The sequence below is a fragment of the Leptidea sinapis genome, chromosome 14, assembly GCF_905404315.1.
Source record: "Leptidea sinapis chromosome 14, ilLepSina1.1, whole genome shotgun sequence".
Lineage (NCBI taxonomy): Eukaryota > Metazoa > Arthropoda > Insecta > Lepidoptera > Pieridae > Leptidea > Leptidea sinapis.
The window spans coordinates 14,136,670-14,164,294 of NC_066278.1; the positions used below are offsets into that span (position 1 = coordinate 14,136,670).

At 36.2% G+C, this 27,625-nt stretch overlaps 1 protein-coding gene across 1 annotated transcript in view; it reads left to right on the plus strand.

Moving 5' to 3' along the window:
• The first annotated feature begins 4,766 nt into the window (after positions 1-4,766).
• Positions 4,767-27,625, plus strand: part of LOC126967947 (leucine-rich PPR motif-containing protein, mitochondrial) — a 31,005-nt gene continuing 8,146 nt past the window's right edge. Inside the window, exons 1-7 of the mRNA XM_050812661.1 lie at positions 4,767-5,081; positions 5,210-5,397; positions 20,493-20,691; positions 21,948-22,266; positions 22,931-24,478; positions 25,059-25,295; positions 26,618-26,764. Of these exons, the coding sequence (XP_050668618.1) occupies positions 4,951-5,081; positions 5,210-5,397; positions 20,493-20,691; positions 21,948-22,266; positions 22,931-24,478; positions 25,059-25,295; positions 26,618-26,764 (2,769 nt within the window). The 5' untranslated portion in view covers positions 4,767-4,950. The remainder of the gene's footprint in view (positions 5,082-5,209; positions 5,398-20,492; positions 20,692-21,947; positions 22,267-22,930; positions 24,479-25,058; positions 25,296-26,617; positions 26,765-27,625) is intronic.

The following is a 27,625-nucleotide window of genomic DNA, read 5'->3' on the forward strand; positions in this document are numbered from 1 at the left end:
TTGGTGTATGGTCTGTCCCAATTGGTTGAGTCGCCAACGCGGCTCCCGGATGTGGATAGCCAAATGCCGTCCTTATTAGATCTTCTGCTGACTACACATCCCGATAGTTACCAGGTCACCGTCGACGCCCCTCTCGGAACGTCCGACCATTGCCTGGTCAGGAGTGTAGTGCCTATCCGACGCCAACGTCGCAGACCACCAGCGACCCGCCGCGTTTGGCAATACAAGTCAGCAGATTGGGATAGGATGCGTTCCTTTTTTCCATCCTACCCTTGGGGCAGGGTTTGTTTCCCTTTGGATGATCCTAGTGCCTGCGCCGTTGCAGTAGCCGATGTGATACTACAGGGCATGGATATTTTTATACCTAACACTGTAGTACCGATCGGTGGCAGATCACAGCCCTGGTTCGATGCGTCAGTTAAAGCAGCATCTGATTGCAAAAAACAGGCGTATTGAGCTTGGGTTGCGGCGCTGGGCACAAAGGATCCGAACTGCATAGTTCTTAAGAGGAAATACAACCGTGCCTCCAGATTTTTTAAGCGGCAAATCGCCCGTGCAAAGTCAAAACACGTCGTCAAAATTGGCGAGCAGCTTTCCAGTTACCCGACCGGAACACGCAAGTTCTGGTCGTTGTCGAAAGCTGCTCTTGGTAACTTCAGCCAGCCGTCCATGCCACCGTTTCACATGAGGAATGACACCCTGGCCAATACAGCAAAAGAGAAAGCCGATCTCTTTTGCACTCTTTTCGCCTCCAACTCGACTCTTGACGACAACGGAAAAACACCGCCGACCATCCCGCGGTGTCAGAGCTCTATGCCTGAAGTACAGTTCAGACAGAAAACTGTTAGGCGAGCTCTGTTTTCGTTGGACGTCAGGAAGTCGAGGGGGCCGGATGGCATTTCTCCAATCGCGCTTAGAACGTGTGCCCCTAAGTTGACGCCGGTGCTAACGCGTTTATTCCGGCACTCTTATTCTGAAGGCGTAGTCCCTGACTCATGGAAGTCAGCCCTTGTCCATCCGATACAAAAAAAAGGAGACAGTTCGGATCCGGCAAACTACAGGCCTATTGCTATTACCTCCCTGCTCTCCAAAATCATGGAGAGCATAATTAGCCGTCAGCTCTTGGTATACCTAGAGGGTCGCCAGTTGATCAACGACCGACGAAATACGGGTTTCGCCATGGTCGGTCGGCATGTGATCTTCTGGTATACCTAACACATAGATCAGCTGCGGCTATTGAAAGCAAGGGGGAAGGCCTGGCAGTTAGCCTGGATATAGCGAAGGCCTTCGATCGTGTATGGCACAAGGCGCTCCTCTCAAAACTTCCATCATTTAGGCTTCCCGAGAGCTTGCGCAAGTGCACCTCCAGCTTCCTCACTGGGCGCAGCATACAGGTCGTTGTCGACGGATATTGCTCGAACCCGAAGCCCGTGAATGCTGGAGTGCCCCTAGGCTGTGTGCTGTCTCCCACGCTGTTTCTTCTGAATATCAATGATATGTTGGACACCTCCAACATTCATTGCTATGCAGACTACAGCACTGATGATGGTTCATTGTCGTCTTCACTTCGATGTGTCTTCTACCGCATTTATCACGGGGAGTGTTCCAAAGAGCTGTTTAACCTGATTCCTGCCGCCGAATTCCACCTTCGCACGACACGCCACAAGTTAGGATATCATTCTCACCATCTGGATGTGTGGCGGTCCTCCACAGTGCTGTTTTCAAGGAGCTTTTTTCCACGTACTACAAAGCTGTGGAATGTGAACACCTTGTGCGGTGTTTCCGGGACGATACGACATGGGTACCTTCAAAAATAGCGCGGACACCTTACTTAAAGGCCGGCAACACTCCTGTGATTCCTCTGGTGTTGCAAAAGATTGTGGGCGGCGGTGATCACTTAACAACAGGTGACCCGTACGCTCGTTTGTCCTCTGATTCCATAAAAAAAAACATTCTAGACAGGTTAATTGTTGCAGGAAGAATTTGGAAAACCATAAAAGGCATTTATTTTATAAAAATTGATTCCTTTTAAATTAGTTTTGATGTCATTTCTAATATACTAGATACTTCTACCGCTTCGGAAACAAATGGAGAGAGAAGAAGCGACGCAAGAAGCTCTCCCAGCATTTTTTTTCGCTCTTTTATACAATATTCAACTGACATTGCCATTGCTATAAAATAATCATAATCTAGTCCCAGGCTGTCTGAGCACTTAGATATTCAGCTGTGAAGTAGTAGGATTTACGACAGAGCCATTATTTAATAAAACATTTAAATTTAAGAATAGATAATGCCTGAACAGTGGCTGGGACTTTATTACAAAATTGTATACATTTATCCTTAAAGCTAATATGTATCTAATGAAGCCTACTAGAATTAGTTACAAGCAATCCCTTAATTCTAGTGTTATATTAGTGAAAAGCGCTATTAAGACCAAAAGGGAGACAATTTTTGTGAACGTATATTAAATTTTCATAAATGTACTGACAATGAACAGTCATAATATTTATGTCTTTATATTTATCTTTGAGAGACTACCGAAATATGTTAACACAGAAAATGTTAAAAATGGCTTCTTTTTTTTAATAAAATTCCAAAATAATAAAATAATATATAGCAACATAGCAAAATAATATTTTTACTGTTGAAGTAAAACTTCTTTAGGCTTGGCGCAAACGGTTGGAAAACGGATTAGGTTTCCTGATCAGGAATTAGGCGCGACTTGGGGGTAATTTAGAATTTTTTTCTGACGGAAGTAACGCTCATTAAAAAAGTTAAATGAAACAATTTTTTAAGCCGTTATAATTTTATGGTTTAATAAAAAAAAACATTTCAATATGCTCAGCAATATTTTTTGAAAATCTCCAAGTGTATAATTTGCTTATTTATTACTACTTTTGTAATAAATAATATATAAGTTATCAGAATTTTTCTGACATTTGCGACATTCGTTAATTTGTTTATGGCGGTTTATGGTTTCTTCGTCCATTATTAGGATAGGCAAAGGGTTCGAGCCCATACAGCTGTAGCTGTACCTACAAACAATAATATCAATTAATACAAATGTCTAATATCCAACTTGTAACGTAGCATTATAGATCGTAGAAATAGTAATCGTGCATAATAACTGTAATAAGCGTATGCCGAAAGATTCGTTCTGACAAGAACATTTTATTTTATATAACGTAATATTAGCTCTGATAAGAACATTTTATTTTGTATAACGTAATATTAGCTCTGATTTCATTCCATTTCATAATGCTGTACATCAACTCATAGAATCATACAGATCACCAGTAGTCATCAGTGAAGTTTCAAGCATCGTACTTTCTCTCGACGATCGCAGACATACTCACGTGATCAGTCATATGCTCCGCGTTACACAACCGCGCAGCAAGGCCGAGTGTCCTCGAATGACGCGTCGGGGCTCGGGCGTCGATCGCTATTCATGCAATTTTAATCAATGAGCAACAACGTAGGTGCGGAATGCTCATTGACATCGCATGATCGAGGTTCGACGCGAGTTTACACAAACTGCGACAGCATTAATTTTAGAGCGAGATAGAACATATAATATTATTCTCAATTCTTATTGAATGAAACGTTTTACTATTGGTTGAAATGTAAGCTTTAGTATTGGTGTGTATTTTCTGAACTTGTAAATATTTTTTAAGTAACGATTGTAATTGGGTAACTAGTTTTAAGGATTTTGTATATATATCGTGTAACCTTTTAAATGATTTATCTTCCATATATCTTCCACATATTCCTCACAGTCAAGCAGTTGTTTTATTTAATCGCCAAACGCTCAGTCTCTAAACAGCCATATTCAATAACAACGACATATTAATGTGCTAATATAACCTTCAATTTCTTATTACCGATTATCTTATTTAATGAGTGAATATTTTAAAATGTGCAAATGTTATTAATGAATTATAAAATGAAAATAATAATCATTCAAATAAATTGGCGGAATCCCAGGAACATCTTACTCTTTCATCAATAAATAAACATAAAAGAGAAAATAAAGTTAATCATAATGACCTCAACTGTAAAAAGTTTAAGTGTATATTTTCTGATGTATAATAATATCAAAATAACACATTATATCATTCCTTGTAAAATATATAAAATCTCACTTGATTAAATATGATGATATTATTTATCAAAAAGGCATTCTTTTATTTTGATAGAGAAAATGCCAACTTTGCTCAAAAGATGAAGTTATATCGTTAGCGTTTCCGAGAAAAAAAAATAGCAAAAAATCTAACAAAGCTCCTCAGTAATACGCGAGTGCATATTTGGTAACAACGCTTTATTTAATGTATCTGTTAGTTATTCCTAAAGTTAATTATTATGAAGTTTTACTTCTATCACGCGTAAAGCACACACTTTTTTTTAAATTAAGGTTTAAAAATTATTTGTAGTTACTGTCTACAAACAAATGTAATATTGAGATTGAAATTTTTATATCTAAAAAGTTAAATAAACTCTAAAGCGACCCCGCTCAATGCAAGTAGCAACGTAAGTGAATGGCGCGCGGTGGTCGCACGATTGTTGTTTGAATCCACGTGGTTAGTGGAACGAATCAATGTAATGAATTATTTTTGTGGGGAATCGTTTAATCGCGCGCGGCGTTTTAATCGTTCGGGAAAGAGAAATCACAAACTACTAAAGACGCGTCATATTATCTCTGAAATGGCTGTATGGGCTTGAACCCTATGCCCGTCCAAATAATGGAGAAAAAAATTATCACTGAGAATGATTGAGAAATGGGAATTTGGAAGGAATTGTGGAATATAGTGAGTTTTTTTGCGTGCGGTTTTCTGTGATTTTTTAATCAGTATTTCAACAAGAATTATCAATTACGACTACGACTAAGTATCGTGTTACTGTTTTAAATTTTAACAAAAATTTTAAGTGATTGATGTTATTGAATAAATAAAAATGTCGTTGTTACGTTCGACAAAATTTGTCAGATATTTTACCGGAGCAGCTAGGACACTCTTGATTAATTCTGCCAAAACAGCCGAAACAAATGTCTTTAATAATCACAGGTTATTGGGCGCTACAAATAGGTAAGATGATCGGTATAATATTTCATGTTATTGCAGGTTATAAAAAAGGTAACCTTTCAAGTATAATACCTACTTTTGATTCTAAGAGTTATTTACATAAATACTGATATATTTAACCCCTTTTTTAGTATTTTTTTGAAAGATTACTCTACTTCAAAGAAGTCTGAACGTTTGGAACCACTATTGCAAAGGTTAGACTCTGAAGTAAGAAGATATGGAAGGATTACAAAAAGAGATATAGACGAGGTGTTTGATGAAATTCGAGTGAAAAATGATATAACTAGTTCTCAATCCCTTTTAGTTATAAGATGTTGTGGTAAGTTATTTATGGTACTATTATGTAACTGACAACCTTAAACATTACAATAACACTGCTTCAAACATAAAAGAGCTCTTATCCCTTTTAATGCTGATGTCGTGCTATCACTATTGCCAATAAATATCAATGGTCCTGCAAGCACACAACTGAAATAGTTATCCTTTTTTTGAACATCACCAGTTGTGTATTTGCTACCATTAATTATCTCTCATGATCTGAAAATTCATGCTCTAATTAAAAAGTTAGAATAAGTTATTTTGATTTCCCTTTTTATTGATCCTTTCTATGATAGGAGATATTATTGTTTACCAGAATACAGAATAAAATAGTTTCAAGTTTTATAAAAACATTTAAGAGCTCATGAGTTTGCTATTTGATTAATAAATATTACAGCATTTCCTAATGCTAATTGGTATTATGTGCTCTTCTCAAACTAATTATAAAGTATGAATGATAATGATTGGTTTTGGATAAGGTAATAATATGGTGTTGTCGAGTTAAAATGAACAGGTGCTCATAACCCATAATAATAATAAAGCCTTTTATTCAACTAAAAATAAACAATACAACTTCTTATATCTAACTTATATAAAATCCAGGTACTCTTCAGCTGTTTGCCAATTGGCATAGGCCTCCTCCAACCTTTTCCACTCCTTTCTGTCCTAGGCAACCCGGCTCCAGGTCACTTCTGCAAATTTAGCAAGGTCGTCCTCCCATCTTTGCCGGGGTCTTCCCCTGTTTCTTATGCCATTCCTAGGATACCGTTCTGTGACTTTTTTGTTCCACTTCTCCTTCCCTCTACTCATATGGCCCAGCCCATTCCCATTTCAGTTTCCTGATATTTGTTTCTATGTGTTGAACTTATGTGCTTTTCCTGATGTCTTCTAGCCTAACTCGATCTTTTTTCTTGATTCCCATCATGCTTCGCTCCATTGAGTGCTGGCATATGTTTAATTTTTTAAAGTTTAATTTGTTAAGGGCCAATACAGGGAGAATGCATGTGTTGAACGCAGTTCTTTATCTTCCATTATTTCTTTCATGATCCAATATCTTTTCCATCCATTTGCTATTCTCCTGTTGATTTCTTTTTCTATATTTTCTCTGGGTGAAATAATTTGTCCTAAGTAGACATATTCATCCACACATTCTGCCTCACTTTGGCCAACTCTGATGGTTTCTTTCTTAGGTCCATTGGTCATAGCTTTTGTCTTCTCCATTTTCATTTTTAATCCCATTGTGTGACTTTCTAATGCCAGATCGTTTGTCATGATATTCAGTTCTTGTGGGGTTTTTGCAAAGACAACTATGTCATCTGCAAATCTTAGATGTGTTAGCCAGGTTCCATCAATGTTGATTCCAAATCTGTCCCAATTTAGCCTTCTAAATATTATTTCAAGAACTGCCGAGCAAGTTTTGGGGAAAGCGGTTTACCCTTGTTGACACCCTTTTGTATGCTAAATGGTTCACCTTTGTTTTCTAACTGTATGCCTGCTGTACTTTCCTTGTATATCTTCCTCAGTATTCTTATGTACTTGCTTTCAATACCTTGTTCTCTTAGGGCCTCCCATATCTTATTGTGACTTAAGGACGCATTTTCGAATCCGACAAAAATAAGATATTTTTCGGTAGAGTTAGTGATGAAATTAAACTAAGTCTAACAAAACTAAAAATTGCCATAAATAGATTACTTCTTTATCTCCAATTAGCGGGAAATGTTTGCTTTGAAAATTTGATATTTTATGTCGTAAAAACGATTATCCGTTACCTCTTCACACAAAATTGACGAAATGGGGCTTCATTCAGGATCAGTTTTCTGCTACCACTTACACAATTTTGGCTCTTAAATATAATGTAAGGAAAGCAGATATAATATTTTCAAAAACACAGGAAATGAATTAATGAATATCTAATAAATAATCTCAGAAAAAAATAAAAATGAATCGTCTAAAATTCATATATATTTCTGATAAGCATGAGCTTTAAAGTGTGGTATTAAGGGTTATTTTATTTTGTCACTCCGTACGCATTGCACAGAAAGATCTATCGAAATAACCTCAGTCCGCGCTCGGCCGCCGTCGTGGGTAGACCCTGTGTCGGTTGTAAGCAGCAGCTCGTACACGGAAAGATCGCTGTACGAACATGAAAATTTTTTATAAGCTATACAATACTGTCTTTGATACTTTACATATTTTGTACGCAGTCAGATTTTCAATAAATTATGTTTCTGTAATTTTTTGAAGAATAAGTGATTTATAAGTTCATCTCTAATAATGGTCTATATTAAATCAAAATCCAAGATGGCGCCGATGAAATTTACCAACTTCTCTTCATGGATGTCATTTTCATGGTTTTCGGGGTCAACAATAACGAATATCGGGTCAAAATCGAAATCCAAGATGGCGCCGATGAAATTTACCAACTTCTCTTCATGGGTGTCATTTTCATGGTTTTCGGGGTCAACAATAACGAATATCGGGTCAAAATCGAAATCCAAGATGGCGCCGATGAAATTTACCAACTTCTCTTCATGGGTGTCATTTTCATGGTTTTCGGGGTCAATAATAACGAATATCGGGTCAAAATCGAAATCCAAGATGGCGCCGATGAAAGTTACCAACTTCTCTTCATGGGTGTCATTTTCATGGTTTTCGGGGTCAACAATAACGAATATCGGGTCAAAATCGAAATCCAAGATGGTGCCGATGAAATTTACCAACTTCTCTTCATGGGTGTCATTTTCATGGTTTTCGGAGTCAACAATAACGAATATCGGGTCAAAATCGAAATCCAAGATGGCGCCGATGAAATTTACCAACTTCTCTTCATGGGTGTCATTTTCATAGTCTTCGGGGTCAATAATAACGAATATCGGGTCAAAATCGAAATCCAAGATGGCGCCGATGAAAGTTACCAACTTCTCTTCATGGGTGTCATTTTCATGGTTTTCGGGGTCAACATTAACGAATATCGGGTCAAAATCGAAATCCAAGATGGCGCCGATGAAATTTACCAACTTCTCTTCATGGGTGTTATTTTCATGGTTTTCGGGGTCAACAATAACGAATATCGGGTCAAAATCGAAATCCAAGATGGCGCCTATGAAATTTACCAACTTCTCTTCATGGGTGTCATTTTCATGGTTTTCGGAGTCAACAATAACGAATATCGGGTCAAAATCGAAATCCAAGATGGCGCCGATGAAATTTACCAACTTCTCTTCATGGGTGTCATTTTCATAGTCTTCGGGGTCAATAATAACGAATATCGGGTCAAAATCGAAATCCAAGATGGCGCCGATGAAAGTTACCAACTTCTCTTCATGGGTGTCATTTTTATGGTTTTCGGGGTCAACAATAACAAATATCGGGTCAAAATCGAAATCCAAGATGGCGCCGATGAAATTTACCAACTTCTCTTCATGGGTGTCATTTTCATGGTTTTCGGGGTCAATAATAACGAATATCGGGTCAAAATCGAAATCCAAGATGGCGCCAATGAAATTTACCAACTTCTCTTCATGGGTGTCTTTTTCATAGTCTTCGGAGTCAACAATAACGAATATCGGGTCAAAATCGAAATCCAAGATGGCGCCGATGAAATTTACCAACTTCTCTTCATGGGTGTCATTTTCATAGTCTTCGGGGTCAATAATAACGAATATCGGGTCAAAATCGAAATCCAAGATGGCGCCGATGAAAGTTACCAACTTCTCTTCATGGGTGTCATTTTTATGGTTTTCGGGGTCAACAATAACAAATATCGGGTCAAAATCGAAATCCAAGATGGCGCCGATGAAATTTACCAACTTCTCTTCATGGGTGTCATTTTCATGGTTTTCGGGGTCAATAATAACGAATATCGGGTCAAAATCGAAATCCAAGATGGCGCCAATGAAATTTACCAACTTCTCTTCATGGGTGTCATTTTCATGGTTTTCGGAGTCAACAATAACGAATATCGGGTCAAAATCGAAATCCAAGATGGCGCCGATGAAATTTACCAACTTCTCTTCATGGGTGTCATTTTCATCGTCTTCGGGGTCAATAATAACGAATATCGGGTCAAAATCGAAATCCAAGATGGCGCCGATGAAATTTACCAACTTCTCTTCATGGGTGTCATTTTCATAGTCTTCGGGGTCAATAATAACGAATATCGGGTCAAAATCGAAATCCAAGATGGCGCCGATGAAAGTTACCAACTTCTCTTCATGGGTGTCATTTTCATGGTTTTCGGAGTCAACAATAACGAATATCGGGTCAAAATCGAAATCCAAGATGGCGCCGATGAAATTTACCAACTTCTCTTCATGGGTGTCATTTTCATAGTCTTCGGGGTCAATAATAACGAATATCGGGTCAAAATCGAAATCCAAGATGGCGCCGATGAAAGTTACCAACTTCTCTTCATGGGTGTCATTTTCATGGTTTTCGGGGTCAACAATAACGAATATCGGGTCAAAATCGAAATCCAAGATGGCGCCAATGAAATTTACCAACTTCTCTTCATGGGTGTCATTTTCATGGTTTTCGGGGTCAACAATAACGAATATCGGGTCAAAATCAAAATCCAAGATGGCGCCTGTGAAATTTACCAACATCTCTTCATGGGTGTCATTTTCATGTTTTTTTAATAATATTAATTAATAATTAAATACTTTATTTGGTTCAAAAATACAGAAATCTTATTACTAATAACAATATTATGGACATTACAGAACCAAAATGGTGTCTAGTCAGCATTATGTTGGGAATTTTAATTCTCAACGCTGGTATTCTCTAGACACCGAGACACAGACTTTGAGAATTAAATATTTATATATATATAATCCCCCAAGTCTACTGCTGCCATAAACATTGGCAATAAATTTATATAAGTATATATATATATATATATATATATATATATAAAAATAAAATTAAATCTGTTAGTAACTAATACACTTCTCAATTTAAGGAAAATATTAATAACATAACATTAAATCATAATATCACAACATTGGTAAGTAATCGGAATTTTTTTTCTTATAAGTAAAATAACAATAGACCTTTGCCCTATTGACCTTTTAAACAAAATAAAATATATCCATAAGACATCAATAAATCAGCTATAAAACCCAATGATGTTCTATACACATATAAATAAATAAATTTAAATTTTTTTATAAAAAAATGGCTGTGTCGTAAATCCTATTACTCCACTGATGAATATCTAAATGATCGGACAGCCTGAGACTAGATTGTGATTATTTTATAGCGGTAGAATGACTGTACAATATTCTATATTTTTATTGAAAAGAGCGCAAAAAAAGAATGCTGGGAGAGTTTCTTGCGCCGCTTCTTTTCTCTCAGAGCGCCATTTGTTTCCGAAGCGGTAGTAGTATCTAGTAGTTATTAGAAATGACACCAAAAAGAATTCTAAAGGAATCAATTTTGAGAAAATAATTAATGCCTTTTACATAAAAGCCTATGAAACTTACCCACTCCTTTACATGGGTGTCATTTTCATGGATTTTGGTGTCAACAATAACGAATAGCGGGCCTAAATCGAAATCCATGATGGCGCCTATGAAATCTACAAAATTTTCTTCATGGGTGTCATTTACATCGTCAAAATTAGAATTCATTCATAAACTTAAATTATCTTATAAAAGGCCTGTCTAACAATATCCCTCATGCTAAATTAATTCTTCATTCCCTAAATATAGAAATATTTACGTTTCGACTTTTCACTCACAATATGTACAAAACACATTCCGTTACCAATCTAATTAAAAAATCTCAAAATTTGATTTTGAAAGACCTATCTAATTGCCGAAAGACCTATCTCTGCACCCTCGATAACTTCGGATACGATACCCATATTGTTGAAATCATAATTTTTCGCGGCGGCCATCTTGGATTTAAAAAAACTGCGTTTACTGGACACGACGTTATGCGACAGAATTGCCATCTAAAATTCTAATATTTAACTACTAAACGAATACATCAACCAATTATCAAAAATACATAGGTATTAAAAAAATAAAATTCAAACATGCTAAAGTATCAAATTCGTTTGATTCCCGCAATTAACTTTAAGTACGTGTATGTGTTTGAGCGGTGTCAGTGTAGTAGTGCGATTCGATACCTCTCTGTTTTGAGAACGCGTCCTTAAAGAGTCTAAAGCCTTGCTGTAGTCTATATATAATATGTAGTATAATTGGTTGTATTCATAGGATTTTTCTATGATCTGCCTCATAACATGTATATGGTCCAATACTGAATAACCTTTACGAAAACCTGCTTGCTCATCTGGTTGGTTGTCATCAAATTTTCTTTCTAGTCTTCTTAGCAGTATTTTCGCATATATTTTATACAGATTGGACATAAGGCTGATTGGACGATAATTACCTATATTAAGTTTGTCACCTTTTTTATATAACAATACTATATGCTGCTATTCTTTACTCAACTTTGATATACATTTTCGATCCTCTGTATCTCTGGAACTCATTATTTGTTTCTTTTCTTCAAGGAGATTTTTTGTTTTTGCTGATATATAGCTTCCCTTCTTTTCATTATAAGTGCCTGTACTTTATGCTAGTTTGATTGAAGTCTCTAACCAGTTATATTTCTTTTGGATATCTATATATTGTTCCTAGTTTCCTTGTCAAAGTCTGCCCATCTTTCGGTCAGTTTGTTTGCTGCTTCTTCTACGTTTTTAATACTCAGTTTAACATCAAAGTTCCTCCTGGGTCTTTGTGTCTTTGTATGTTGTGTTGTGAGATCTACCCTAACAATTCTATGGTTCGTGCTAAAATTAAATTTGTAAATTGAAACATCTTTGTTTGTTGGTGAGAATAAAATCAATCTCATTTTTGTATTTGACTCCTGATGATACCCATGTCCATTTTCTCAAACTTTTCTTTTTAAATTTGCTATTTAGGGTAAAGAGGTTGTTTTCGAAAGACAAATTAATGAGTCTTTCTCCATTTTTTGTTTGTTAAGTTCCATATGTAAAAGGTCCAAGAACATGTCTTTCTTCTGGCAGGCTTTCACCTGTCTGGCCATTAAAATCTCTCATCACTATTAAGTTTTTGTGTGTATATTTCTTTATGGTACTGTTAAGGTTCTCGTAGAATTCTTCAATTGTCATTTTGTCCGCTTGTTCAGTCAGAGAGTAAGCTTGCTAGACCACATGTCTTCGTAATTGGGTAATTTTATATTTAGCACTGCTAAACGGTCCGAAATTCCTATGAACTCATCAATATATTGTATCATGTGCTTTTTAAGAATTAAACCTACCCCGTTTTGGCCTTATTTTTCGCCTTTACTTCGCTCAGACCGAGAATGTCCCATTTGATATCATTAAGTGCATTATTTAGTTATGTTACACTCTCATCCCACTTTAGGGTTAAAACATTAAGTGCTGCAATATGGATGCTTTCTTTAATGGGGTGAGTTTTAGATTTTTCTTCATTGTTAATATTGTTTCCTAGTGAGAATATATTATGTTGATTCGGTATTGTGTTGGTTGGTGGGTGGTGGTCTAATTCCCCAGCCGGGTTGGGGAATGTCAATTTGGTTTTGTTGATAATACATAGTTCTTGCTGTGGTGTTTTTATTTCAGCTAATGCCTATTTCTAGTGTTTTGATGTCTCCTTTGTATTTGAATTGACTTTGTATTGATCTGTTGGGTTGGTTTTTGATATTTTAGCAGGTTGGTGTAATTTTGGTTTTCCTGGAGCTTTGCTAAAGTTGTTTGGGGGAGTAGATAGTGTGGTAGATGGGATTCTCTTCCTTTTTCAGATTCCATTTTGTCTCGTATTATTAGTTTGCCATTCCTTATTGTTGCGTACTTTCCAGATTCTCTGGCTTCCTTCATTTTTGGGATAAGAGCTTTTCTTTCCTTCAATTCCTCTCCCGAAAGGTCTTCTGTTACGTAGACTCCTTCTGGGAATTTTTTCTTCTTTTTCAAGATTTCGGTTCTTCTCCATGCAAGGGTTAACGAAATTTTAATAGGTCTTGTTTTGCCTTCTGTCTTTTTCCCTATTCTGTATACGTTGCTCATTTCCCATTTATCCCAGTCGTGGTCCTCCTCCTCCGCTTGTTCTGTTGAGCTGGGCATGTTGAAAAGTTCTATTAAAGTATTAATTAGTTCAAGATTGTTAGTTTCTTTTTCTTCAACCCCATGCAGTAAGACATTATTTTTCCTCGATTCAAGTTCCATATATTTTACTTTCGATTTCAGTAGCAAAATCTCAGACTTCATAGCTTCGTTGTTAATTGGCAACAGTTGTTCTTAAATAGTATTGCTGATAGTCTCAGTTATGGTTTGGGTTTGTTTATCGTTTTGTTTTATAATCTCATCCTTTAAAGTGGCCACTAATATTTTTGTTTGCTCGCCCATACTTTGTGCCGATTTTCTACTAATTGGTAGGTCTAGGACTGATCTGGCAACACTTTTGTGAGTTTGACAATAATCGGCCTTCCGATTTTAGTCTATACTCTGTGGTATTTAACTTTTTAATAATTACTCTCCAAGTTATTTCGTCCAACTTTCGATTTTTATTTCTCTGTTCTTCCTACGAAAGGATTATTAGTTTATATTTTTCAACACTGTTTGTTTTACTATTTTCTGTGCTGTTTATTCCTGATAAATCACTTTTGTACTATTGTTACTTTTTAAAATGCGGAGACGATCGATAAGTAATGTTCACAGTTTGACAGACGTCAGACGAAAAACATCATAGCCCATAAGGCATGTAAACTTATAACATCACTCAATAGATATGTTCAGACCATTCTTGATCTTATTGGTCTGTAAATGCTTCTAAAAACTGAAAAAAATGCATAGGATTGTATCAATACACGGTATGGACTGCAAACCTATGAAATAAATAAAAATATAAGTAAAACTAGTCCACAGAAGTATTGCATAATTAATTATTTGATTAAAAACATTAAATTAAAAAAAGTGAAATAAATATTCAAATAAATGAGCTAACAGTGAACACTACTGTACAGTCAATGTACATTGACCTCTGGATCGTCGGCTTCACCTTTGATTTGTTTGATTATTTGCGACACAATAAAAATTCACTATGTTCATTCTTACTAACACATTTTTATTTCGGTATAACTGAACTGAACTTCAAATTCAATATTGTGCATCTTGTTTTATCTTAAAAAAAACTCACCCGTATACGCAAACGTCAAAGAAAAATGAATGTCAAATTCACAGTAAAAAGCAATAACAATTAACAAACTTAAGAACACAATTTACACACGTAGGTACGTAAAGTCAAATAGTTGTTAGTGTCCATTTTAGCTTGATTCCTTCGAAAGGCAAACACATAATCTATTCGCCCACTCGCGATACACTGATCACTGAAGAGTGATGACAACTGGTGAACATTCTAATAAAGAAAAAAATAAGTCTTTAATAGGGCATACCTCACAATTATAATTTATCCATACTTTTTTAAACTTATATAGCAACCATTACCAAATACCTACCCAAGGCTAGGATACAACTATTTTTGTGTTATTCGAATGTTATAATAATTTTAACAAATTAAAAATTTAATGAACTTTTAAAAAGTATTTTTTTACGATTAAACTTACGAAACTACTGTTTTGTGAGTTGTGAGTGACTACAAGGGTTTTGGGCTTACAAGGATGTGGCAGAGTCATGGTGTCGTCCTGTGACGACAGTACGCTCACTCGCACAAAAAACTCGAATTGTTGGGGATCCAGTCTCTGTGAACGGCTAGATCATATGGAGTTGCTGAGACTTTTCCGAACAACTGCTTGACCTGATTCCTGCCGCCGAATTCCACTTTCGCACGACTTGCCACAAATTAAGGTATCATTTCCACCATCAGGATGTCAGAAGTGGGACAGTCAAGCTGCCGTCTTATGACGTTAGCACCATCGGGCCAGACTCGTCCGGGTTGATTACCACACTCGCACAGAATACCGGCGTGAAGTAGCGGCCTAGTGCCGCTATGTTTCGCATAGGTTAGTGTCGAGGACCGGTGGCCATTGCCTGGTCAGGAGTGTAGGGCCTATCCGACGCCAATGTCGCAGACCACCAGCGACCCGCCACGTTTGGCATGGATATTTTTATACCAAGTTCTGTTGTACCGATCGCCGGCAGATCACAGCCCTGGTTCGATGCGTCAATTAAAGCAGCATCTGACTGCAAAAAACAGGCGTATCAAACTTGGGTTGCGGCGTTGGGCTCAAATATACGAACTGCAAATTTCTGAAGAGGAAATATAACCGTGCCCGCAGATTTTTAAGCGGCAAATCGCCTGTGTGAAATCGAAGCACGTCGTCAAAATCGGCGAGCAGCTTTCCAGTTACCCAACCGGAACACGCAAGTTCTGGTCGTTGTCGAAAGCTGCTCTTGGTAACTTCAACCAGCCGTCTCCGCCGCCGTTGCACATGAGGAATGACACCCTGGCCCATACGGCAAAAGAGAAAGCCGATCTCCTGTGCACTCCTTTTCTTTTTTGCCTCCAACTCGACTCTTGACCAGGGGCGTGCATTGGTTTTCGAGCAAGGTAGGCATGAAGATCAAACTTGTTGTAGTTGGGCTTATTCCGACAGCGCTAGGTTTTGAGGTCAAAATATTGAAGTTGTTTGTGTTTCGCGTATAGTTTCGGGACCATTAATTGGTCAATCTAATATTTTAGTTTTTATCACTCTAGGTACTCTACTCTAATAATATGAAATTATGAAGTTAAAAATTTAGGTATTGCACAGCACTATTTTAATTTAATTAATTATTCATCGTATATTTTCTACAAAATAATTCTATATTGATACTTGCTGACCCAGCAAACGTTGTATTGCCATATAAAGTAATTAAAAAAAAATTGGGGTATAAAAAGTTATCAGACCTACCAAACTTATCGTACTGCAATAATTATTGTATTCGATTGCCATCTTACAACCCTATAGCGGATTTGTGGATGGAACAGAATAATATAAAAATCGCGATACAAAAATAGTTGTAGATCGTAGAAGGGCATGCAATTTGAAATTAAAAAAAAATGTCAAAAAAAGTAAAAAAAAATTGTGGTGGACTACCCTTAACTTTTAGGGGGATGAAAAATAAATGTTGTTCGATTCTCAAACCTACCCAATATGCACACAAAATTTCATGAGAATCGGTCAGGCTGTTTCGGAGGAGTTTAACTACAAAAACCCCGACACGAGAATTTTATATATTAAATGATTTAAATTAAACTCTTCAAAAATTACATATAGAGTCCGCTTTTTAATTAGCTTCAGAATATGTTAATTAGTTTTCCTATTGTAGCTCCTTATCCACAATAGTTTTTTATTAAAGATTTTGTTATTAAAATTAACTATAATATAGATATTTTCATTTTTACCGCCCTCTAGACACAAATTGCAATCACTGTAGATTTTTCATGCATGTATGATGTTGCATAAATTTAACATCGATTTCACGATCACTAATAATATTATAATGTCGTGATATTGTATTGTGTACTTTTATATTTCTTAAGTCACCAGTAGATGTCACTCATCCATGATCCAATGTGAACAATGTGATCCAATGTGATAATTATTATTGTATTAATATGTATTTGGAATATTTGTAGCTTATAAAACAATTTTAATCTCAATACATATAATTTTCAAACTTATGAACTCAAAATACAAATTACACACTACAATCGGTGTGCTTACCATTCAAAACTAATATATTTTCCTACATATTGTAAGTAGATCTAATATTTAGTAGGTAATAACGATTTTAATTCGCTTACCACTGTTTTTGCGGTGTCCTTCGTGTTGTTACTTGTAGGTATTGTAAAGGAATAGCGATCGAACAATTTTCACCATCACAGATATCTCAAGTAATATTTATTTTAATCGGCCTATATATTGAAAGAAACAATTTTTATTTTTGTTCGAATGCAAATTGTGTAACATAACTAGCACACTCTAATTTCTCTATTATAAATGAATAACCTGATAGGTACCTATTTTTAACACACAACACACAGCAACTTCCATTTATTTTATTTCATTGTACAAACAGTAAACATTAAATCAAAACATTGAGCAATTAAAGTAAAAAACAAAATGGCCTTTCACTTTGCAGCAGAGCGAAACAGGTAATACTCCACTGGACATGGGAGCGAGTGAGACAGATATGGGATCGTTGGTTATTGTTTACCTCGGGAGTCGCGATATAATTCATTAAGATTTAGGCGATGGGCCAATTATTAGGCATGTAGGCGAGTAGGCGTGCTTACGTTACGCTGGTAAATTGGGAAGTCATGTTTTAGGAACATTTGATATATAAACAGCGCACATTCTTCTGTAGTAGTATAATTTTCGACAGCACTATTGCTAAATAATTTCTTTGTAAGGGAGCAGCTTCTAATAGGCGTTTGTAAAACTGCCTACCTTAGGTTTAGTGTAAGATAAAGTCTTGGTAAAACTTACAGATGCGTGTTTAGTGGAAGTTTGGTTATAGAATAATAGAACCAAATTAAACTAAATTAACTATAACGTTAGTGCTATATAATTTTAATTTAGGTTTTTACTGATGTAGGCTATGCCTATTTGCCTATATTGAATGCACGTCAAGAGCAGAGGCTCTTGACGACAACGGAAAAACACCACCGACCATCCCGTGGTGTCAGAACTCTATGCGAACGGCTGGATCACTTGGCGTTGCGTAGAGACATCGCTTAATTGTGTGTCCTCTCCTCGCATTTATCATGGGGAGTGTTCCGAAGAGCTGTTTCACCTGAGTCCTGCCGCCGAATTCCATCTTCGCATGACACGCCACAAGTTAGGATATCATCCCCACCATCTGGATGTGTGGCGGTCCTCCACAGTGCGGTTTTCAAGGAGCTTTCTTCCACGTACTACAAAGCTGTGGAATGAACTTCCTTGTGCGGTGTTTCCGGGACGATACGACATGCGTACCTTCAAAAAAAGCGTGTACACCTTCCTTCAAGGCCGGCAACGCTCTTGTGATTCCTCTGGTGTTGCAAGAGAATGTGGGCGGCGGTGATCACTTAACACCAGGTGAACCGTGCGCTCGTTTGTCCTCCTTTTCTATAAAAAAAATTGATAACCAATTTCAACCTGTTACTTTTGTGTTACAGTGATGTGCACACATCTTACAATTTCACTCTCATAATTTTTTCATAATGCGCCTATAGAAGTATAACTCCAAAAAGAACAATCTATGTACTTAGATTATAATGGAGCTGACATGTATATACATATAAAAGGCCCTAAATAAATAAAGAAAAGAAAAAGAACAATCTATGTACACAAACAAACAATTGCATTCTATAATAAAAAGAAATATGTGTGCAATTCGGACGTGGTAGAAGAGAAAACTTCAAAAATTTTGGCTTCAAGATAATGTGACATATTTCGGGAAGAGGATAATTGTAGGTTTTAGTAATGATAATAGTGATACAAAGTTTGATAATTATTTTACATTTTATTCCTATATATTACATCCTGGAGTGCCGAATCCTATACCTTTTTGTGTCTCTATCGTTTCGCTTTTTCGTTTCAGGATTAGCACATTTTTAACCTCTGTGAACTGGTCAGTTTTGATTTCAAAATATTAATAGATGCAACAATATTTTTGATAATTCCACAACACACGTTTTATAATGTATAACTATCATTATGGATACGAGATTCAAATGGCTTATTTTAGGAACATTATATTTATTTTGATAGTTTTGGTCTTTATTGATATTTTGCATCCTGTTCAAATATTGATTCGAAAGAGATTACGTTTATTTCATTCAAAAAATAATAAACGGAATTTGTTAACGTGTTTAACATTGTTTTAATATGAATGTTAAGCCGGGTCCACTGCACCGTGTCTTCGTGTTTGTTAACACAATAATATTTCTTATAAACCGATTTGGGGCATGCCTTAACAGTTGTGTTGAATTTAACATGTTAACGTACACAAGTTAAATTTAAAAACAAAATTTATGAACGATGCGGGACTCGAACCCGCGACCTCTCCCGTTCCGTCCGAGCGCTCTTCCATTGAACCAACCGTTTGGGTGTGTTTGTTAATTGTTTAAATTTGAAAGAGGGACATCTTAAGTCAATTTACTTATATGCAAATATTGGGGTTGAGCAGTTTATCAACTATAAAGTAGATCCTGTAGATGAAGCCTCAACCTGAGAGTTAAACAAGGACATACCTATACAGATTTTTGAACTATACGTCACTCGAAAGGTTGGCTCAGTGGAAGAGCGCTCGCACCGAACGCGAGAGGTTGCGGGTTCAAGTCCCGCTTCGTGCATAAATTTTGTTTTAAATTTAAATTGTGTAATTAATTCCAGAAATGAGTGTTATCATTATCAAATATCAACAAATCTTAATTTATATTGAACGAATGTAATTCCAAGTGTACTTGTACGTCGCACTCGGAATTTATTGCTGTTTTTTCTCTTGAAAACTAAATCTACTATTAATATAACAGCAGCCATGTCTTCTTCACCGAAACTCATTTTTGAAATGAAACAAAATCAAATGTAACGGACGGACGGTTTTTTTAACTTGTTTTTTTTAACAAGCCTTGTTAAAATATTAGAGCGGCGGACCCGGCTTTAATGTATACAATTAGTAACATTTGCGTGTACTATGTAGAAATAACACTAGACGCAAATATTTGAAGTTTTTAATATATGAATATAAAACACCAAAAATCATTGTATAAAACATTCGATAAATAATATGGCGACGTCTATAGAGAAATTATTATTTTTACTATTTTGTTTTATTTTGTGTTACCCTCTGTAAACTACCTATGCAATAAAGGGTAAATCACTGGTGACAAGATGGACATTTTAATTCACTGAACTAGGAATACACATAGCCTTGAAAGAGCTTCAAATGTCACTTGCAGCTGGTCATTTGCAGAGCCCCAGCCCCTAAAAATTCATTGCATCGCAAGGGAGCTTGTTCTACAGCTAGGTTGTTCTTTTAAATTTATTACAAATAGCCAATTGAGAAATTTTTAGTATGGAGGCCCATACTATAAGCTTAATTTTAATTATTTTCTTCAGGGGAGTTGGTGCCGGAAGAATTACCTGAACAGAGGACACTGCTTGTACAAAAAATATGGAATGTATTGACAGAGAGAGGTGTTCCAATGGATGTCTCACATTACAATGCATTACTTAGAGTGTACTTAGAAAATGAACATCCATTTTCACCAGCTCAGTTTCTGGAAGAAATGGAGAAGAAAGGATTGCAGCCAAACAGGTTTGTGAAATTTTGTAGTATGTATTTTATTTAACCTTATATAGATTCTTAGTAGGTACTCACGGGCTACTATCTGCAACTCGATGACTTATCCTACAATCCCAACTACTGCAGGTGTATCAAACCACTTATGTCACCCATGACCTTGGAGAGAGTCCTCAGTGACCTGGGTAATTGGCCCGGTATGAGGCCATGTTCCAACACTCCAGAATGAATCCAGATATTTTGCGGCAATCTCTTCTGCCCCCATGTAGACCCTGAACAATGGACTGTGTTGTGTTTATTTTACTTAAATTCTGACCTTACAGCATGATTTTAATTTAATAGTTATGTAAGTTCTCAGTTTACCCTGATGTTTTTCACAATACCTAATTTGTTTTGATATCATCAATACCTAGTTTTCTTCAGTGTTAGCCTAATTTTGTAGCAACATCCTATAGACTATGCTATACTTCTCTCACAGTTAAATAGATGTAACTTTAAAAATATAGTGTTGCACCGAGATATATTACTATGCTGCTTTGTGCTATTTGTGTACATATAGAGTCTCGTGCCAGATTTTGGCGAGTCAACACGTCCTGAGAATGCCTCGTGTAGAGACGAAACATGTGTCGAATTGTTTAAAGACAAATATTGCCGGAATTAACACTAAAGAAAACACTAATCATTTGGATGATTATGGATTTCCGCAACGTAACGCCTACTTTAATATTTTTTTTTATAGATAGTATATATACACAGTGTAGTGCTTGGGGAACTTTCTCCCATATCCCCGTAGTGGAATGAACTGCCATGAGTTTTTCCTTGTTGATACCACACAGATACCAAACGAAAAAGCTCAAATACTTACACCTAAAAGGCTGGCAATGTTCATAATGATAACTTGCCATCAGATAACCTTTACGACCAATGTTTGTTACCTCAGAAAGTCGTAAGTAATTGTCGTAGTAGAAAATGATGATCATTGGAACTCCTTAATGGCCTACAGTGTGGGTGCACTGTGTCAGAATTTCTAACTGTCTCATATCAAATTGCAATTCGCTTATATTCTTTGCTGCATTGCAACATGACGCAAGCGTTCTATCTTTACGCTCTTAGCAACTCTCTTTTGAAATTGTCCTCAAGGTACATTTTCTCTGTTGTTTGTGTACTTCAGATTCACTAAAAATCAAAAAGCTAAAACAAAGTATAACATTTTAGACACAACAACAGTTTTGTTAAAATAATAGATATTTAATTAAGGATGTTGGTTTTAGGGTTACCTACCAAAGATTAATGTGGCGCTATTGCCAAGAAGGTGATGTAGATGGTGCTACAAAAGTGTTGGAAAAGATGAGAGAACTCAATATGCCTGTATCTGAGCAAGTTCTGAATGCTTTGGTTATGGGTCATGCTTTTCATGGAGACACGGAAGGTGCAAAAGCCGTGTTGGAGACAATGGCGGGGGCAGGTCTCAAACCATCAAACCAGACGTTTGCATTATTGGCATGTGGTTATGCAAAGCATGGTGATATTGCTGGTATTGAAAATGTTATTGCTATGGCTGAGGACAAAGACTCCTATTTGACAGACAAAGTAAGATACTCATATTTAGTTTTTATTTAATTGTACTTTGTAGGTGATGCCTAAAATTAACATTTGTGCTCTTTATTGGCACTGTTGTCTTATCGGTAGTCTCTTCCAGGTGTCAAAAAGGGGTGGTGAGTAAGGCTGAGGACTATAGAGCATAGTTACACTTTGCTCAGACTTTATTTACGTAAAACTGAGCTGAGTGTAAGCTTAGTATTATCTTTGATTTCGTTTTTATAGCCATTTGACAGCTGAAATTATGCTGATGTTAAGCTCAGACAGCCGAATGCAAAAATCAATTTTGCGTTTTATCACACTCAGCTCAGTTTTACGCAAGTATAGTCGGAGCAAAGTCTAAGTACCCTCTATGGATCTCAGCATATGACTTGACGGGGTGATTGGTCCTGCCATCCCACACTGCTGTTGCTAACGTGTTGGAATATCAGGCAAACCTTGCATCTTGTTAATTACTAAAACTGTATATAATTTGATTAAGAAGGTAGCAGAAGATTTCTTTGCAATAAATTCTATAATTAAGACAGTATTTTCTCATTTAATATTATATTAGGCTTGGTGAGTTGCCTCTCTCACCAAGCCTATGAAACGACATTGATTTACTTTAATCTTATTATTTTCTAAAAGAAAGGGATATATACATTTTGATTTTTAGGATTTACTTGATGTTATTGAACACTTGGCAAATGGGGGCCATAAAGACAAAGTTGAACAAATACTGTCACATCTAAGAAAAGGTGCTGGTTTCAATCAAGATATATGTAACCTAATATTGAGGCTTTTAAATAAAGGCCATGATGATACTGCCAAATTAATGCTAAGTATAATGTCTAAATCTAACAACGTAGAAGACACTATGTTTAAGGGTGCTTTTTATGTGAAGCAACTTGTAAAATTGAATAGACCTACTAATTTGGTGATAGCGTCTTGTAGGGAGTTACAAGATGAAGGTTTGATTCCAAAAGCCCTTTATATAGCTGCAGAAGTTGCTTTACAGCAAGGTCGTGTGGAATTGGCAAGGACTTTACTAAGGGAGCTAAAGAAAGATGGTATGGAAATGAGACAGCATTACTACTGGCCTATTTTAGCACAAAAAGGCAAAGAAGGAGATGAAGAAGGTCTTATACAAACTATTCGAGAAATGTGTGATGAAAACCTTATTCCATCAGGTGAGGCACTGAGGGACTACATACTACCATATCTTATTGAGAAAGACACTCCCCAAAATGTTATTGTAAAACTTCAAATAGCAAATGTGCCCGTGGCTCATTGCGCAAGAAATTTAATAACTGAATTATTGTACATGGGAAATATTTCTCAAGCAGCACAAATAGCATTGCAATACAGACCAAGAGGTGGTTTCTCATTAATATCGGGATCGCTTGTTAATGCATTAAATAAAACCAAAGATATTGAATCTTTTGTTAAAATAGTGCATGTGTTAAGTGTTAGCCCTCCTCTGCAAACTGATGAAGATTCACCTGAAAGTAGCACAGGAGATATTAGTAATGATGTAGGTCCCATCATAAAAAGTGCAATTAAAAATCTAAAGACACCTGAACTGTGTGAAACTCTACTGGAAGCAATTCTTAGCAGAGGAATAAAAATCAGTGAACGTTCTGCTGAAGAAATTGAGCAATACCTTGGAAATAATATGACAACAAATATATCACAACTATTATTAAAGCTGACATCACCCGATCTCGAGTGTGTTCCAATTGAAAACTCTAAATTAAACAATGTAAATCGGAAATTGAAATCTAAAGATCTTGAGCAGATAATCAAAAAAACAATAGAAAAAGGTGGAAATATAACTCGACTTCAAAAGCAGTTGTTAGTAGCGTATATAGATGAAAATAATGTTGAAAAACTTGAAAGTTATATAGAGGAACTGAGAAAATCAAACTTCGACATAACAACTTCGACACAATTAAAGATATTTGAGTGTTATGCGGAAAATGATAACATTGAGAAAGCTGATGAAGAATTGAAAAATATTATCAGCAAGGATCCTGAATTTGTCTTGAGCAGGTATAAGAAGATTGTCTTGGCGCATGCTTTGGTAAGGGCTAATAGGTACGAGGAAGCTATTCAATTCTTGAAAGATAACAAACCAACAGATGATAACAGTCCAACATTTTTGTTAAATTCGAAATGTTGGCAAATGCTGAATACGCTGGTGGATCAGAAAGATGTAACAAAGGTATGCTTATAACTTTATTTATGTAAAATATGTATTACTTATGTACCGTGCGTACAAGAAGTAGTTCACTGGTGTAACATTACAAAAATTCTTAAAAATATATTTCTCCTGCCATTTTAAGTTTGTACAAAGAATAATATTGTATTATAGAAGATATTAAATACAACCAAAATATTATTATAGCGCATAATTTAGATAAGTAACGAGAAATGACATGTTATGTTAATTTTTTTTGTAGCATATGCACAGTAGTTTTCTCCGATTACAATTGTTGACGAAACGATTAGAATGAACATTTACTATACCAACTATTTTACATACTAAGTTAATTATTGCATAAAAATTGGTTTTGCAAGAAAAACTGAGATTTAAATTGATACTTTTTTAAAATAAATTTTTGATGTCGCAATTTTGACTTATTTTGAAAATGCTTAAAAACCTGATATTTCAAAAACGGTTCACTTAAGCATAATGCATATTATGGGGGTTAAAATTATTGGAATAAGTCATCACCTCCTAACGGGAACCCTGTTTATTGTGTTTGATATGACAAACATACAAATGTATAGATTTATTTCAGGTAAAGGAGCTGACAGAAGTACTCATAAATAACAATTATATTCTACCCACAAATGTGTTACTAGGACCAATGATTAAGGTACACATTGTGAATGATGATCTAGAAAGTGCACTGAACGAATTTGAATACTGTTGTAAGCAGTATAGAAGTACGCCCTGGAAGGGAGAGTTGATGAAAACGCTGATCATGAAGGAGTCTGCCAACAAACTTCAATGGCTAGCAGATCTGAGCACACAGGTATGACTAAAGTACTCTCCTTTCATTATTATCAATATTTCACTCGCATCAACTACATGATACCTACTGATGACTAAAGTAGCTTGCTCTTCTTGAATTATTATCAATATTTCACTCGCATCAACTACATGATACCTACTGATGACTAAAGTAGCTTGCTCTTCTTTCATTATTATCAATATTTCACTCGCATCAACTACATGATACCTACTGATGACTAAAGTAGCTTGCTCTTCTTTCATTATTATCAATATTTCACTCGCATCAACTACATGATACCTACTTTTATCTTGCCTCTAGATTTATTTTTTGAGATTCCCAGATCGAATCAGAAATGAGGAGATCCGTAGGAGAACCAAAGTAACCGACGGAGCCCAAATAGTTGCGAAATTGAAGCGGCAGTGGTCAGCGCACATAGTTCCACTGACAGATGGCCATTGTGGTGGCAGTAAAGTCCTCGAATGACGACCACGTACCGAATGACGTAATGTCGGTAGGCCTCCCACAAGATGGACCGATGATCTGGTCAAGATCGCCGCAATAGGTTGGATGAGGGCAGCGCAGGACCGATCGTCGTGGAGATCTTCGTGGAAGGCCTTTGTCCAGCAGTGGACGATTTCCGGCTGGTTTGATGATGAGAATTCATTTATTAGACCGCATAATATTACCTCACAATTACAAAAGAGCTCGTTGTTGAATTTCTCAATGTCACATCCTTTAACTGCGCGTAACCGTATCTTTACATAAGTTTTTGCGTAAATGTTACATTTTTATTATTATTTTAGCTAACCCGACATTTCGTGACCTTTTCAGAGCACGTTTTCGGGGGGGGACTGCGGTTGACAGGAATCGAGATAGTATAGTTGTCATTATGAAGTTTAGCACCATTTATTGCCTCGGACGAGGTATTTGTTGTAGACAGATGGTTTTGGCAAAATTTACTGACAGTGTCCTCTTCTTTTTTGGTAAAAGTTTTGAGTTTTTATTCAAAGATTTTTGGATCCCAGGTGTAAGATAATTAACCGATAACCGTCTATTGAAATTTGGGTTTTTTTTTAATTTCAATAGCTTCACGTACCTGTCTTGGGAGAAATGGTATTGATTCTCTTTTGCCAAAACTTTTGGTTGGTCGAGGCGGATGTAGTGAGTTGAACGTAATGTAAGACAGGCCACACTCACAGTCCAGCTTATAGACACCCGCATCTTGTTTCTTCAATTTTGGTACAACTCCTTCCCTCTTCGTTTGTTATCAGTGTTTATTAATAAATTGTGTTAGATGCAGTAAAATTTCGTTAAATTTATTTAAAATACCCTTATTCTAGATCCATGGTGAAATTAACATCCTTCACGATTTAGTGCTGGCATTCGTGGAGTGTGGTCGACTACGTCAGGCACGTCGGATCCTGGAGACACCCGGACTGCTCACCCGCCAGAGGAGGCTCAACGACGCCTGCGAGCGATATGTTGAGGTAACCTATCCCAACTCAACTAATTATTTTTCTACTGTCATTTATACAGCCACGATCACTAATATAAGTACATACTTTATTGAGTCTTTGAAAAAGTCTAGACTGCCCTAAAAAAACATTGTTTACAGTAGGTACTAAAATGTCGCCAAAAAGCAGTTGTTTTGGTGCCACAGACAACTAAATCTAGGTTAGGTATAGTAGGTTCACAGAAATATTAGATAATACGTAGTACATACTATATCACATACATAATATTTTCATGTTTAAATCATTAGACTAAACTAACAAATGTCAACTTAAGAATAAAATTAATATAATTTGCCACGATGCCGCTCGGTATATTTTGTAATTTTCAATATTCCCGCGTTAGCTGTATGGGTACACCCCTTTGCCATTCCTTGAAGGAAAAATGAAACCAGAGATAAGTATGTATACAATATATTTCCCGCCCATTTAAGTGGCTACTCGAAAACTTGTGGTATTTGTTTGATTAATTTTTGTTTTAATTAAAATTACCTTTTCGTACAAAAATATATTGTACGCTACACGTTATATAACTAGGCCAAAAACGCTCGTGGCGTCATTCATTGCCACGCCACTCATTTTTGACCCTCATTATACAACTGTTGCATAAAATAAGATTATATACTCAATATCCTCCATGATGCGTTCAACAACCGCACATTATGACCACCATACAAATATACTGCATTATTGTTAAATAATAACATCAATTTCGGTGATATTGTTCCTTGAACATTGAATTGTGCATTGAACATAATGTTACCGCGGTAAGATTTAACTTGCATTAAGAATTAATGTTTATATCCTCGTAAGGCCGGATGTACCTTTAAAGGAAAA